The 17,502-nt window shown below is 35.2% G+C and overlaps 1 protein-coding gene across 1 annotated transcript in view; it reads right to left on the reverse strand.

The window, feature by feature from the left end:
- The window catches only part of LOC120627009, a 188,550-nt gene extending 178,590 nt beyond the window's left edge, over window positions 1–9,960 (reverse strand). The window contains exon 1 of the mRNA XM_039894847.1: window positions 9,906–9,960. Within this exon, the coding sequence (XP_039750781.1) occupies window positions 9,906–9,960 (55 nt within the window). The remainder of the gene's footprint in view (window positions 1–9,905) is intronic.
- Between the last annotated feature and the right edge of the window lie 7,542 nt (window positions 9,961–17,502).

Genomic DNA, 17,502 nt, shown 5'->3' on the forward strand with positions numbered 1-17,502 from the left:
GTCGCCACAAAATAGATTGGTGCAGAACGCCCGATACAACAGACGCACTCACACAAACCCGTGTTTACAGTGATCTCGGATCAAGTTAATTACTACCGTCGCATAAATCAGTACTATTTCAATATTGTTGTCGATATTACTTCAGAAATATAATCCTTACTAGGTGTTTACTATTATGTTACTCAACGTCGTTTCAACTAACCCATGCCAAAACTCAAGTCGATTGGTTTCTTAGGGTGTAAAGAAAGGACAAACAAACACTCAAACACACTGTCGTATTGTTTGTTTATTTAGTACCAAAAATTAAAATATGAGGCTCAGCGCCCACTCATCAGGTTATGGAAACAGGGTGGAACATCGTAGGACATATTCCTTGCATGCCCTGCGAGGATTCGCTTTGGTTATAAAAGTTCCCAACTACGATCAGGTGGGGCATCTACTTTACCGTTTAATATTACTAAAAAGACGGACACAATCTTCAAGCAAATTCGATGCTATACCAATCTATGCTTATAATGCATGCAAATTGCAATATATGCTTTAAATCTCAAATTGCGCTGTAATTCTGGATTTCCTTTAACAAAACTTCTGCCAACGTCTGAGCTAAAGTATTTTCCATACTCGAAAACGACTCCTCGATTGCGCGAGAGGAAATCTTGTACCTACTAAGGGTACTGAAGCATTGTGACAGGACATTTAAATTGAAATCTCGTATTAAGGCAGTATAGGACAGTCGGTTCTATTAATAATAATCAGATGTTAATATGTTTAACCGACTGACGCCTTATGGCCAGCGCTAATGGGGAAGTCAGGGCAGAGCATTGTGTGTGTGTAACTTAAATTCAATCGTAACCATTGGTAACAAGATACAGATTCTAATGCTAAGAGATCGACCTGGAAAGTCTCCTTCGGTGCCTCGGGGTCAAGATCTAAACATGATCTGCCCTGACATCTGCGGTGCACGAGTCCTTTACGTGCTCATCGAGGCACGAGGTTCGAACAACGCATAATAATTCCGGCGAGTTATTATACTTTTTTTGTTTCCATAATAGCCTAGTAGTGATAGCGCGCGCGCCTTAAACTTTTCTAAGTTATGTGCGTGCTAATTGAAAGTATCACTTGCTCTGACGGCGAGGGAAAACATCGTGAAGAAACCTGCATGCCTGGTATGTGGAGTCCACCAAACGGCGGACTACGGCCTTAATCCCTCCTCATTGTGAGAGGAGACCCGTGTCCTGTAGTGGGCCGGTAATGGGTCAATATGATGATGCAGCACGCCACGCTGGAATCAAAAGAGTTGAAAATGCTAATGCTATTGCTATTAAGCTTAACTCATCATCATAATGTCAACCAATGGACGTCCACTGCTGGATATAGTTCCAAATACCACTGTCTTCTGTGTTTTGGTCCAGCGGCTGCAACTCGTTTGATGTCATCGGAGGTCTACAAACTAGGTCGCGATTCCAGCACCTTGCTGGCTTAATTCGGAAAATTTTACTGGGTATCTTACGTGGTTAAATGTCTTATCACAATTTTATTCAAAATGGTCGGCCTATTTGACGGAATCATAAGTATACGCCTACAAGTTGGCGCGTTCGATTAAGCAAAATTAAATCCAAAAATAAAATGGTAGTCAATCTCACTGCAAACCCAAATTGGCTTTCACGTTGCGCTTGACTCGTAATTCAAGAGTAAAACAAAATTTAAAGCGAGATATTAAGCAAAGGAAATTAAATTAAAAAAGGATTATTGGAAATTTTGAATTTCCGGAAATTAATTTTGCGGCAGTAAAAGAAAAACCGGTACCGCCGCTTAATTTTTATTTGCTTCCGTTTCTTTTGAAATACCGGGTGGAGCGTAAAACGGGGGATAGCTTCGAAAAATGGAGTATGGAGGGAGAATTTTGAAATCGCCTTAGTTGTTCCACTATTTCATATAAACGCCAAAGGCATGCACGGAATAAATCTTGTTTGAACCGCAAGACTGCGATACGATTGATCACAAATCGCGTAAGGTAGTTATTACTTGAACGTTTTCCATAGTTGTCGCCTCCATACGATTATTAACAAATCGTGTAAGGTAGTTCTTACTTTTCCGTTTTCCAGTGTTTTCGTATCTTCTATTAGGTATGTTCAACAATTATATATACTTTGCCTCATTAACTGTCATTATTTACTTTAGCTAGGTAATATGGGAACGCCACTAGTATTATTTTTTAAGCAAAATTCAAACCAACAAAATAATAAATAAGCTTAAACTATCAATTTGGATATTATTATTTTTAGTTATTTACTTTTGTTTTTATTATATTACTAATCTTGGAATAAATAACTAATATCAGTCGCGTAGCAAGGCTAAACCAAAGTGGCTCCTAGCACTTATAGTGGGCTCGCGTGACGATCAGATCGTAGTATAACAGCAGAATAAGCTCGAAAAATCAAAAACCCTCTTAAAAGACATTTTAAAGGCAAAGCAAGGAGCCAAGATCACGTGGAGATTCAAATTAAAAATAATATTCGAATATACTCCTCATACTAAATACCTCACCATTAAGATATATGTCCCTATACTTGCATCGTATTCCTTAAAATATGTCGTCAAATTGGTCCTGGAAATAGGTACTAAAGAAAAGGACCCTTCCTATTACCATCTTGTCTCAAATAATCCCGAGGTGTAAAAGCCCTTCGGTTCGCGAATTTGCTTTACATTTTCCTTTAATACACGCCCCTTTCCGGTATGGCGTGATAATATACAATGCCTCTTATAAGCTGACAGAATTCCAAACCGTGTAATACGAGGTTCACTTATGGAACTTACAAAGATCTGTTTTCTTAGAAATGCAGCAGCATTTACGGCTACGCGCTCTTTTATTGGAAAATCAGAAAACCTATAGCATCTGTCAATGTGTCCTCCGTCGTTTTGTATGCCAACCTCGTTTCTACGAATCTTTTTTTTTTCCACTTTAAGTTAGTGATTAGCAGCCTAAGATGGTAGGGGGCTAACCTGTTAGGAAGTATAGCAGTTATATTAAACTCATATGTCTAATCGCTTTCTATGCGACATCGTACCGGGACGCCAGTCGCTTAGCGGTACGTCTTTATCGGTAGGGGGTAGCTAGCCACGGCCGAAGCCTCCCACCAGACCATACCGAAAACCAATTAAAAGAATTATTGATCTACATTAATTAAACCACTGACTTCAAGACAAAACTCCAGACACTCGCGCAAGGTCTTCATTACTTTCACCAAGGGTTGTCTGGAAGAGATTGCTTTAGCAATAAGACCGCCTTTGCATTCCAATATTTGTAAAAAATTAGATACTAAAATGACATTTGTGTTGTTTCTTATTTTTGTGCAATAATGTGTTTTATTTATCTATACATAATCCGACCTCCCTGGCGCAACGGTGACCGCCGTGAATTTAAGTAGGAGGTCCCGGGTTCGTTTCCCGGCACTTTATAATTTCGGAATTTTCTCTGTTCTTGTGTGAAGCTTTGGCCATGGCTGGTTACCACCCTACCGACAAAGACGTGCCGCTAAGCGATTTAGTGTTCCTATGTGATATCGCGTAGAAATCGATTAGGGTATGTAGATAATAGGAAATAATAAATATACTCTAATATTATGCGTAAAACTCTTATGAGTATATGTTTTACACCTTTTAAATGTAATACTTTTTTTCTTGTACTTTCGATGAAATACAAAAAAAGCTAAATAAAATTTAATATTAGACTTATTTCAATTGATTTTCATGACATATAACGGTAATTTTTAACATAATTTTATGGTTTAACAATTGGCTGAGTAATTATTAGATATTATAATAGATTTATGAACTTGACGATCTTTAATAGTAACTAATTATTCTGACATCTGATACATATTTCTAATAACACTAATTAGAATCCTAAGACAGAATGTGTGTATTTGTAATAATTAAAAGAGTCAAAATGTTTCTTATTGCTACGCCCTCACAGGGAATGGATGCCATTAAATGAATAAATACCATACTCCTTAACAGGTTAGCCCGCTACCATCTTAGACTGCATCATCACTTACCACAAGGAGAGGTTGTTGAGGGCTAACTTATAGTTTTAAAAAAACTATATTCATCCATTCATCAGCAAACATAAAACGTAAATAGTATGTATGAACTTGTTATAAAATATCTTTGGCTATACTTTCTATAGCAATGGGATTATGTCCCTACCTACAAGATGGTACTTAAAAGTAAATAAACTATATTAAAGAATGTTTTGAAGTTTCTTAAAAAATGCAAAGAAACTTTTTCCACAACGTAATAAAAATACCCATCAATGGTAGCGTTAAACGTATAACGCAACCTTGTTGGAAATCGCATTAGAAGTTCAACTTCAAAAAAAAATTTAAATATCAATTAAGCGCCGACTGGGCTCGTTAATTTTGGTACAATCAACAATTTAAAATGCTTACGGGAATGAGCAAATTAGAAAGGCACAATTAACAAAATAGCGCATAATTATAATTTCTCTCACAGGAATTCTCATTGTTCTTTGGCGAAATAAGAAATATTCGTAAATCATCCACTAACTTTTGCCTTGTGTTAAATTGCACGGTAAAATTTTAACTAAAAATTTTGTCTGCTATTTAAATAAAAATAATTGTACAGTGTAATGTAAGAATGAATGAATCAATATACTTTTATTGCACACCACAAAAAGTACATAGAAAAAAAAGAGAAGTAAAACAAAACAACGTATACAATTTGGCGGCATTATCGCTTCAGGCAACGACGGAATGACGAAGATAAAAAAAGGTACAGAAAATAGTTAGGTGGTGCATATATACATATACCCATAAAATAAATATTTTATTACTTAAATATAACTAAATAAATATACTACGACAATACACACATCACCATCTAGCCCCAAAGTAAGCGTAGCTTGTGTTCTGCGTACTAAGATAGCTGTTGAATATTTTTATGAATATAATACATATAAATACTTATAATATACAGATAAATACCCAGACACTGAAAAACAATCATGTTCATCACACAAACATTTTCCAGTTGTGAGAATCGAACCCACGGCCTAAGACTCAGAAAGCAGGGTCGCTGCCCACTGCGCCAGTCGGCCGTCAAATATGTTATATGTAGTTTCATGCCTCGTAGGTGAAGTTGTTTTTTTGATATGTGCTGCTGGAGACGAATGCAAAATATTAACGTCTTCTTAGACCAGGGCGCGTTTGGAACCCTCGTGCTTTAGTTATAAGTTTACGAATGTAGTTAACGCCATCGCTACTCACTATTATGTATATAATCAAGTGTAGGTAAACACTAATAAAATTATAATAAATTATAAGGAAAAATATGACTTTGATTTTTAACGTTGAGCTTGCAAACTCGACTATCCACCATCTGCGGAAAACATTCGAGTAATCCGGAAAGACTCGAGCAGTATTGTAGACTCGGGCAGCGGTCCTGCTTTCTGAATGAGGAATGCACAGATTTAAGAACATACGGAATCCTCATTCAGACATTTATGCAGTGCATTGTGTCCAAAAAAAGAGAAGACGCCCCGAGCACCTTTCACTTCACACACGCGGAATGTTGCTAACTCACAAACTTTTCCAATTTTCCTCATTTTATGGTAAACGATTAGAACATTAGAAGAATCCTCATTCAGAAATTACTGTTTGCAGTGCATTGTTTCCAAAAACAGAGAAGACGCCCCGAACACCTCTAACTTCAGACACGCGGAATGAATGTTGCTAACTCAGAAACTTATCCAATTTTCCTCATTTTATGGTACACGCTTAAAACATTAGAAGAATCCTAATTCAAAAATTACTATATGCAGTGCATTGTGTCCAAAAACAGAGATGACACCCCGAACTCCTCTAACTTCAGACACGCGGAATATTGCTAACTTACAAAACTTTCAGATTTTCCTCATTTTATGGTAAGCGTTTCGAACATCAGAAAATTTTCATTCAGACTTTACTATATGCAGTGCATTGTGTCCAAAAACAGAGAAGACGCCCCGAGCGCGTTTTACTTCACACACGCTGAATGAATGTTGCTAACTCAGAAACTTATCCAATTTTCCTCATTTTATGGTACACGCTTAGAACATTAGAAGAATCCTAATTCAGAAATTACTATATGCAGTGCATTGTGTCTAAAAACAGAGATGACGCCCCGAACTCTTCTAACTTCAGACACGCGGAATATTGCTAACTTACAAAACTTTTCAGATTTTCCTCATTTTATGGTAAGCGTTTTGAACATTAGAAGATTTTCATTCAGACATTACTATATGCAGTGCATTGTGTCCAAAAACAGAGAAGACGCCCCGAGCACGTCTTACTTCACACACGCTGAATGTTGCTAAATCACAAACTTTTCCAATGTTCCTCATTTTATGGTAAACGTTTAGAACACTAGCGGTAAAATAATGAGTGTCAACTGGTGAATGAATAATCGTCTATTTGAGAAACACTGCTAAAGTGGAGTGGTTTTGATACTTCAATATTAGTCGCGTACACGGATTCTGTTTGTTCTTAGTTCTGTGGACGAATGTGATGTTCAGAAAGTTTGCATCCCTAGTCGAAACAAACCTGGTATTGTGTTCTTTTCTAAAAAGAATATTCAGTACCAACATGTAGATATGAAATTGGCGGTCTCAACGGAAATCTTAAACCGTCGGTCCCAGTTATTACGAGTAGAGTTTACCTTGTAATAATAGTAGTTAAAGTCCACCAACTATGTCCAGAAGTGTGACATAAATGGGCGGCGGATGATGATCTAATGTCATCCAGATTTTTAAACCATTTTACAAATTGACTCCAGTTCCAGAGGTTAGAGCGCTAAAACAAACAAACTCTTCACCTTAATTATTATTTTATAAATATAGATATCAAAAAGAGACTACCGAATCAAAATCCATTCAGTAATTTATTATTGAGGTCATAATGCGATATGCGTTTCCGATATATCCCATATGCTAATTATATGTCCGGGATAAAAAGTATCCTAATATATTGTCATTCTTCAACATATAAACTATCTATTTGCAAAACAAAAAATAACTCATCTAGATGCTCCGTTGCTGCGTAATTGAAGAAGTAATCAACAAAGGCATTTTCATAATATAAATAAGATTAAGAACCTAGCTGTAAATCTTAGAAAAATAAACATTTAAACTGCTTTGGAATTTTTTATAACGTATTTCACATTATTAAAATTTCTTCAGCATTGAATAACGTCTTTTCAATCTGAAAATGGAATAAAATTATTTACTTCAAAAAGAACAGTAATTCTATAGAGCCTAAAAATATGGGTGACCCATTTTGACCGCCATTTTTTTTTCTCTCGCACGAAACTTTACAGTTTAACATATAGTATTTTCCTTTATCTAGAATGTTTATTTATTAATAGAGTTGTTTTATGTTGAAATAAAATAATTGAAAATAAAATTAATTTCGTAAAAAGTTGGAGGGTCGTTTAAGAAATTTAAATCATCAATACTAAGAATCGATTGTACATTTTCTTATGAAAATTAAGCTTAATTTGCTATACTCCGCGAAAAGCAGAGTCTGTAAGTCTGTAATCCTTATACTCCACACCAAACAGATATTCTGCAATGTGTACTATGCACGTTTCACTCCTAAACCGGAGCATCCTCAGGAGATGTTGACTTTACAGTGGTGTGGAGTATAAGGATTGAAGAAATTATAAATTACACCATACAGATTCTCCTGCTTTTCGTGGAGTACAGCAAATTAAGCTAAATTTTCATAATATATCATAGATTTAGGCAAAGTAATGCCTGTTTCTATCCAATATGGACGTTTTCTAATTAATTTAAATTTGAACGCTTTTAATATGTTTTTGTAGTGAATGAAATTCTTTATGAAAGCCTGGTTATCGGCTCTTAACTATAACAGATTGTCATATAACCCAAGTTCTTGAATGTGTATGCACTGTTTATAAAAAATTAAGCAATAAATGGGAAAATCCTTTTGTAGAGCACTGGGTTGTTACCTACACGAAGTGCTCAAGAGGGACCTTAATTAGGAGATATTTATATTTATATGTTCGGCCAATTGTTTTAATTTATAAAATATTAAATAAGATCATTGTTACTAGCTATGGAATTTTCCGCATTAACTAGACTGTGATATGGTGTTAACAAAAAAAACCAGGCTAAGTTTGTCGCAGGCTTAGACCAGGGCGCGTTTGGAACCCTCCTAGCTTTAGTTTTAAGTTAACGAATGCAGTTATCACCATCACTAACATTACTGTAACATGTTAAATGCATGAACGCTTCATAAGTGCCTGTAATAAGGTCTACATGACTTATACATTTTTGAATTTGAATTTGAATTTATTGCTGTGTTTTATGTATATTGCGTTTTATTCATTAACTATATTTTTTTTTCATTTTAATTCTTTTATTATATGTACATTAGTTGAAACTTACGTTTAAAATAAACTAGCAGCCTTGGTAGCATCATTTGTTTAAATTCATGTAAATATTGTATCTATCTGTTTTTATACCTGAATTATTGTTATTGTGATTTATTACTTATGTAGGAAACACCCCCTTAACCCTTTCTCATTGTGGGAGGAGACTCGTGCCCTATAGTGGGCCGGTAAACCATTGATCTGATGATGTTGATGAATCTATGAAACATCGTCAGTATAAATTATCCCGACTTGGATAAATAACATAAATGCTAACTACATTAGCTATGTGTTATTTTTTGTAACTATAAATTTAACAGTAACAGTAAAATTTGTTTAGCGGATTGAATGTGCTGCACTATGTCTTGGCTCTGATATCCGGATAATATCTATCTTCTATACTTCTACTAAAACTGTAACTGGTCGAATTATGTACATTGAAAATGAATTCTTTTTAATTTTTTTGGAGACCATCTAGAAGGATTGGATCGTAAATAGCAGGAAATGTATTAAAAGTCCTCACAAGAAGCCACAATCGTATGTTTAAATATTATGTTGAATGAAGCTTTATTTTAGTATTTCATATGTGTGTTTAATATCATAGGTTTGTATTTTTGGCACTAATCACTTGGTTAGGTATCTGATTTATTGAGGAAGGATGTAGACTATAAAGCAATAAGCTACGGTCCGTAATTAGCGCGGGTAAAGCCGCAGGGCACAGCTAATAGCAAAATAAGTCAGAATAATTGGTTTTGTTTTTTGCTTTAACGTGCTAATGCAACACACATAAGCGCGTTAAAACGCTAAGCAAAAACGAAGTAATTACGTCAGGGCGATACAACGCGAAGGGATTGTGTGAAACAACAGATAACATTTTGTAGGAAAATAAAAAACTTAATTGAAGTTTGAAAAGAACAAAGCTACCCATTAAAGATAAGAAGAACTACTATGATTAATGCTTATAATGTATTTCGCAGTATTAAAAAAATAATATATGGTGGGTTTCAAAAAATCTATTATGCCTATAACTTTAATAATGATAAAACCCAATTCCTAATATGCCAAATTTTGTAATATACATGCTTTGCTATAAACATTCTCCATTTAAAACATACTTTTTATGCAACAAGTCATTATAATAATGACTATTCAATACGAAAACTATAGTCAATAAATGTATGAAAAAAAATAAAATTTATAATGCATAAGCATATTTTAGTATCGCTCGCTATATTAAAACTACCCAAAATCGAAACTTGTTTTGATACATTTTGCATTAATGAAGACGTCCTTAAATTCATATGGTCTATTTGCCCGAAGAAAAACCTAATGAAACTGTTTATAGCGTTTTATTAATACGAAAATGGAATAAGACAAATCGGTTGAAAAAACACTAATTACATATTCAAAAAACGTAGAGCGAAATTGCTGTCACGACTTCTCTCGCCACTTACCTTGGAAAAGGAACAAAAATATCGATGAAAACGTTATAATTCCATTCAACACCATCTTGACCACATACACAGCACAACACTATTTAACGAGTTAAAATTTAAATAGGGTTCGATATTCAAAAAAAATATTTCAAAACATCGTAAAATCGCGCGTTAAAATGGACAAGTTCGTATTTCATCCACGCGTCCTTCCTCTACGCCGGACGAAACACTACTGAAATGATAGCCAGTGCTGCCTGAAGGATCTCACTACAGCGTCAGATTTTACCGGCAGTCCCGGCTACAATAGCAATAACAGTTAGGATACTGCCTAATTCCAATACACGTAATGGTAATTTTTATTGGCTGTGGCATTTGTAACATTCGGAACGGTCCGTTTGAACCCGTTTAAACGACCTTCTGCTATGTTTTACCACTGATTGTTCTGCATTTACGTATTCTACGGGCAATAGGTATATTCATGTATTTCATTCAAAGTCAAAGTCAATTATTTCTTTATTGAAATAGGCACATAGATGGCACTTTTGATGCGATGATTATATACAAGATGTGTACATAACAGTGAGTAGTTATGGCGATAAATACAATCGTAAACTAAAAACTAAAGCTACGAGGGTTCAAAACGCGCCTTGGTCTAAGAAGAAGCCCACAACAAACTTAGCCGGGTGTTATTTTTTTATCACCATCTCACATTGTCATTAGAAAATATCTAAGAAGCAACCTGGTTAGAGCAATTGTTCACACCCAAGCTTTTTTATCGTTTACGTAAACCTTTATCCTATAATAGGACTTTTCTATAAGCTTTCGCTTAATAAAAACTTTGAACTTTTTTAGTGACATCCCCAAGATATCAACAGGTATTTATTTTAAATTAATTGCTTATTTTGTGTAGTCTAGTGTACTATCCTACAAGTTTATTTTTGCTTCTAACGTTCAAATTATTGCAGTCACATTTGCAGTCATTATTTATATATCTATAATAACACTATTTCATACTGAAAATTATAAAGGGTTACCAAGATAAAAGACATTTGTTTTCGCGTTTTCGTATTGATGAAATTTAATTATATACCATAATATGACAAATATCACACTTAAGGCATACAAGAGTTACAAGTATCAGCCTGATTTGAAGAAAATATTATAATGGTATATAACATTAAGAAGAAGCGGTGGTAGCCCTGTGGGTAGAAGCTCGACTTCCCTTTCGGGGGACCGAGTTCGAATCCCAGCATGCATCTCTAACTTTTCAAAGTTATGTGCTTTTAAGCAATTAAAATAGCACTTGCTTCAACGGTGAAGGAAAACATCGTGAGGAAAGCTGCATCCCTGAGAGTTATCCATTCTTCTGCATCTATATATTTTATTGTAGGTATATTATATGTATATATTATATTATTATATATAGGTATATATGCATGTTTATTTAAATGCACCACCTACCTCTCTTCTCGAGCTGTTTTTAACGCCTTTGGTTGCCTGGAAGAGATCGATATGTAGCGATAAGGCCGCCAAATTGTATACTTTTTTTTTTTATTTTTACTTATAATTTTACTATATGTTTATGTGGTGTACAATAAAAGTGTATTCATTCATTCATTCATTATCCATAATGTTCTCAAAGGTGTATGGAGTCTGGCGCTGTGCACTGGGCAAGCGTCGTGGACTACGGCCTTTACCCCTTCTCATTGTGGGAGGAAACCGGTGCCCTGTAGTTGGCCGATAATGGGTTGATATGATGATGATAATGTAAGATTATATCTCTTTTTTGAGTGAGATTTACTATCTTTGGTGTTATTGATTAAAAGTAACTCGGTAGCTGGAAGTAACATTACAGTGTTCTTATGTAATTATTTTTTTATTTCCTTAAACTTATAGCTACAAGATGGCTCCAATCCATCCATCCATCCAATCGGCTTGATTTGAGGCATAGAGTTAGGTGAAAGGACGGAGAAGTAACATAGGGTGCTTTTTATCTCGGGAAACCAAACGGTTCCCACGGGATTTGTAAGAAACTGTTATAAAAGCAGACGAAGAGACACGGGTAACTGCTTAACTAAAAATAAAACAAAGTGGCAACAGACAGTGCAGTGATGATATTAATGGTTTAGTTGGTTTAGACGGCCGATTGGCGCAGTGGGCAGCGACCCTGCTTTCTGAGTTCAAGGCCGTGGGTTCGATTCCCACAACTGGAAAATGTTTGTGTGAAGAACATGAATGTTTTTCAGTGTCTGGGTGTTTATATGTAAATTATAAGTATTTATATTATTCATAAAAATATTTATCAGTTATCTTAGTACCCATATCACAAGCTACGCTTACTTTGGGACTAGATGGCGGTGTGTGTATTGTCGTAGTATATTTATTTATTTATTATTTATTATTATTTATTAGTATTTGCTTAATATTATAAAACAGAATTCTTTTTTTTTTTTTTAAATATATAGACAAGTGCTTGACTGCAATCACACCTGATGGTAAATGATGATGCAGCCTAAGATGAAGCGCGCTTGCCTAGAAGATGCCTATTCACTCTTGATTTGAAGGTACCCAGATTATAGGTATCAGGGAAGACGGAAGATGGGAGAGCATTCCAGGCCTTTGCGGTGCGGATCAGAAAGGAAGAAGCAAAACGCTTCGTACGTGTTGATGGTATTTCAACAACGTAACGGTGCAGATTCTTTCGGTGCCTCGCAGTACGATGGTAGAAAGGTGGTTTGACCAAATCGAATCTAGACTACTTATTGAACAAGATATTATTTAGTATTTCCCATTTTTTTAATTCCACAGTTATAATTGTGTACGAAGGTAAAGGTTTTTAAGTGCAGCGAAATATCAAATGAAACACTTCTATGAATCCAGAATTGGTGCCCGTTGAAAAGGAGGTCTTGAGTTCGATTCCGGGACGAGGCAATTTCAGAATTTATAATGTCTGCATTTTTTCTCGTCTGGTCTGGTGGGAGGCTTTGGCCGTGGCTCGTGACCCTACCGAAAAAGACGTGCTGTAAAGTGTTCCGGTGCGATGTCACGTAGGAATCGATTAGGGATATGACTACCATACTCCCTTAAAGGTTAGCCCGCTACCATTTTAGACTGCATCATAACTTACTGCCAGGTGGCATTGCAGTCAAGGGCTTGTGGCGAAAGGCTTGCGACTGGCGTATAACTTGCAATCTTTGTTGTAATTTTTGTATTTTTTTGTGTCTTTATTTACGTGAGATATCGTATGTGTCGTAATGACCCAGCCAAACACGGTAACTTCCATGGCACACGTTTCCAGGTAACAACAAATTTGTCCCCCACCTAATTCATCCCCCGGGTTTTTAACTTTGTTGTAGGGTTTTCCCACTCCAAGTGTGGTGTCTATTTGTTTGTTTGACGGCCTAGATAGCGTCATGCCGTTTGTGTGACGGCGTAGGCTTTAATTAAATTGCCAAAACACGCGGATAGAAAACAAAACCAACTTCAAAAACCATCACAAAGTTTTTCAAAAGATATCTATGAAAGGTAATACTAACAAAGTATAGTATTACGGAATGACGTTGATTTTCATTATCAAGAATGAAAGCTTTTGTTTAGGAGTGCAACGCTGAAAGGCTTTTGTTCTTTTTAAGTAACTTTGTAGTATTAATATTAGCTTCGGCACAGACAATGAAGACATTGTAACAGAGGTCATGAAAAGACTTTTAAATGAGCTTTTTCAGTCGGCGTCGTCAGGATGAATTTGGATACAGCTGTGTATTTGGAGTCCAATGGTGCGATTGCGTAGGATTGTCTATCGATGATTTGTATATGAACACATACACAAAGTAAATATACATAATATTATATATTATGTGTATTAACATATGACTAAATATGAAGTTGTATGTATATATAATACACTAGCTGTTGCCCGCGACTTCGTCTGCGTTTGATTTTGTTTTTATCGTATTCAGTATTGCGAAGCCTTAAATGAGTACATGTGACTATCAATTAATTATAGACAAATAATTTGCAATAAAATAAAATTGCGACTATAATTAAATATCTAAGCTATCCTATCTCTTAAGTTGGAGCAGACTGCTCACGGTGTGCCAATTTAATTTAAAATCGGTTAAGTAGTTTAGGAGTCCATCGCGGACAAACATCGTGACAGGAGATTTATATATATTAAGATATAGAAGGTCTGCCTGATGTACACAGTGATTTGTCTATCAGCAGCGTGACAGGCTTGCGACAGGCGTAAATCTTGCAACCACTGCTGCCAAACGTCAATTTTCCATACAATTAATAAACAGAAGTGACGTTTGACTGCAGTGATTGCAAGATTTACGCCTGTAAATAAATATACTACGACAATACACATATCGCCATCTAGCCTCAAAGTAAGCTTAGCTTGTGTTATGGGTACTGAGAGAGCTTATGAATATAATACTAAATAATATAAAAAATATTTCTTTATGAATATAATACACATAAATACTTATAATATACAGATAAACACCCAGAAACTGAAAAACATTCATGATCATCACACATACATTTTCCAGTTGTGGGAATCGAACCCACGACCTTGGACTCAGAAAGCAGGGGTCGCTGCCCACTGCGCCACTCGGCCGCCAAATGTGGCAAGCCTGTGGCGAGATACGTATACCCCTACCGGTCATTCTTAACGATATTCAAATTCATTGAATTGACTACGCCAGTGATAAGAAAATTATAATAAAACTACTCCAAATTCATCAGAATTCCCACTACCCACAACATACAACTTAAACTCGACAAAGGATGCGGGTGTGCCAAACAATTAATATTAAAAAAAAAATTATATTTTTTTATCACTACTTTTTATTAAGTACCTATTTCTACTAAAAAAAAAATGAATAGTAGACATTAGGCAGATATACTGGGACACTGTTGTAAGTTGGTTTTAGTACGCTCCCTAAATCTTTAATATTTCTTAGGTTTTCTATTGTTTCTTTTGTGTATTATTGAATTCTTTATTGCACACAGCAATAAAGAATTCAATAAACTATTACACTTAAATTCTCTTGAAACTGTTCTAGCAACCCTGGAGTATTACAAAAAAGCCTTGCTCGTAAATTGAGAATATCTTTTATGAGATTAATAACCAAAAAATACCTAACCGAAAATAGTTCATATACTTAGGCCGGCCGCACACTTGCTTCTATGATTCAAGCAACTAGTTGCTTCACTCGATTACATTCTATTCCCATCGCACATGAATTTTAGCCAAGCGCGGTAGCTTAAAATTCACAGAGTTGCTTACAGGCGCTTTCAAGTGACTTTTTCTACTTCATTCACAGATAAAGAGTTCAAATTATTTCAAACTAAGCAAACATGCATATAATCTTTTTTATTCCGGTCTCGGGTTTTTATACCCGTTTATTGGATAACACAATTGCTTTTTATACAAATTGTTACATGCACCAGAGTGTATTATTTTGTTTTCTATAATTTTTTGCAGAAATCAAGATATACACCTGCGGGTTAACATCAGTTGCGTAGTATCTAATGTAGCGTTTGCAACCGCCTGATCAAAAAGTCGTTGGCTAATGTTCGGCCAGCCTTAAATCATAAATGGCTTTTTACCCGAACAAACAAGTGTGATATTATCGGTGTGGGCACACTTCCAATCGTCATTTACTTTCCCTTCGTAATAAATAATCTTTATATCTTTTTATTGCTACCTACCAGCTACCAATTTTTTTAACTCTCGCACAAAAATAATAGAGTTATAAATAAAAATAAATTAACCCTTAAAAAACAATCCTAACGTTCAAATTAGCATAAATAAAGAACCCGTGCACTTTTTTTGATGTGCAAGACATTTTTAATCCCGTCTAAAATTGCAGAGGTCCTCAAATCAGTAGTTATTTTTATATTGTTTTTGCGAGCTTCTTTGTCTGTTACTTTGCTTTGTAGGTATAACTGTTATGTTACGTTGGTTTGTTATTATTACTTAAATATTATTAAAATAAAAGCACAAAAGGCGGCCTTATCACTAAAAGTGATCTCTTCCAGGCTACCCTAACTAACGGAATAATGCAATGTGCATAGATTTATGCACTGAAAATACGTAGATAGTTAAATAAAATAATAAATACACATACGTACATATATACATAAATACACATAACATAAATAGCTTGGCAATTAATAAAACCATTATAAATAACAAATCTTAACGAAGAATTAAGCAAAGTAAAACCCCAATTTGAGTATGGCTGAGCTTGCTGATCTCCACGCAATTTTTCAATTTTTTGTGACAGCGCTGCGCAGAGACTATCAAAAAATATTTTTTCTTGTTCAGAAAGAATGCCTCGAAGCGCACCTTTTTAGCCCTGATCTAGTAAATAAGATTCCAATCAAACATTTTTTTTTTAAATCGCTTTAATAGACAAACATAAAAAAGGCAACCAAATTAAGAACCTCCATTTTTACACGTCGGTTAAAAAGTACATATTATTTTTACAACGGCTGTATAAAACGACGGAATGGAAGACCGTCCTACTTAGAGCTTCTGGCATTTTCTAAGTTGGTATTTAAAAAAAAAAGATTAAGAATGTCTAGATTACTTTTCTACTAGAATTGGCTGAGAATAAGCGGAGTGAGATAGTTTTACAAAAAGCTTTAATCATAGTCTGCTCTTGTACTTACTTATTTACTTAGAGCTTGAGGCTACGTTTTTTTTTTTGAATGCACTAATCTCTAAAACTACCGGTCGGATTAAAAAGTCTAGTTTACATGATAGCCCAATTGTTCATGACTGTTTTTAGATAATACCACCGGTTACAGCCAAGTGTTTAAAACTTCAGCTCCATTTTGGGGGGACAACAATACACATGAGTGTATTGTCGCGCACACATGTGTATTGTCCAATCTAGCCATCTAGCCCCAAAGTAGCGTAGCTTGTGTTATGGGTACTAAGATTTCTAGCGAATATTTTTATGAATAATATACAGATTAACACCCAGACACTGGAAAACATTCATGTTCATCACACATTTTCTAGTTTTGGGAATCAAACCCACAGCCTTGGAAACAGCGAGCAAGATCGCTGCCTGCTGCGCCAATCGACCGTCATAAATGGAACATAATATGTTCATACATATATACATGGGCCGTTAACCACACTCCCGAAGTCGGGTAAGAATAAAATATACAATATTCTCCAAAGTTAGACTTTAAGACCGGATGGATGCCGATGAAAAATCGCAGTGTTTTATTAAATTTAAAACTCTTCATATTTGACTTAATATGAAACTTTCATATAATAAAGACGTAAGAAAAGAGAGAAACTCATCAAGTTTCGCTCAAGAACTAGGCAGCGCGTGAAATAAAACTTCTTCTAACAATATTCATGAAATTTTGTAAAGGTCAGCTCAGACGGGCGACGTGGTTGCATCTAATTTGACATTATCAGCTACAGTGCACTGCGCTAAGAACAGGGCTCACACAAAAGTCTAAAACAACTATTGCGTCCTGCTTTTATATAATAACCCAAAATACTACCTTTTAAGTAACACAATGTCTTTAAAAAAAATTACCTACTGTATTTATTTTTATAATTTATTTTAATATCGAAACTCTT

This window comes from Pararge aegeria, chromosome 10 (assembly GCF_905163445.1).
Source record: "Pararge aegeria chromosome 10, ilParAegt1.1, whole genome shotgun sequence".
Taxonomy (NCBI): Eukaryota; Metazoa; Arthropoda; class Insecta; order Lepidoptera; family Nymphalidae; genus Pararge; species Pararge aegeria.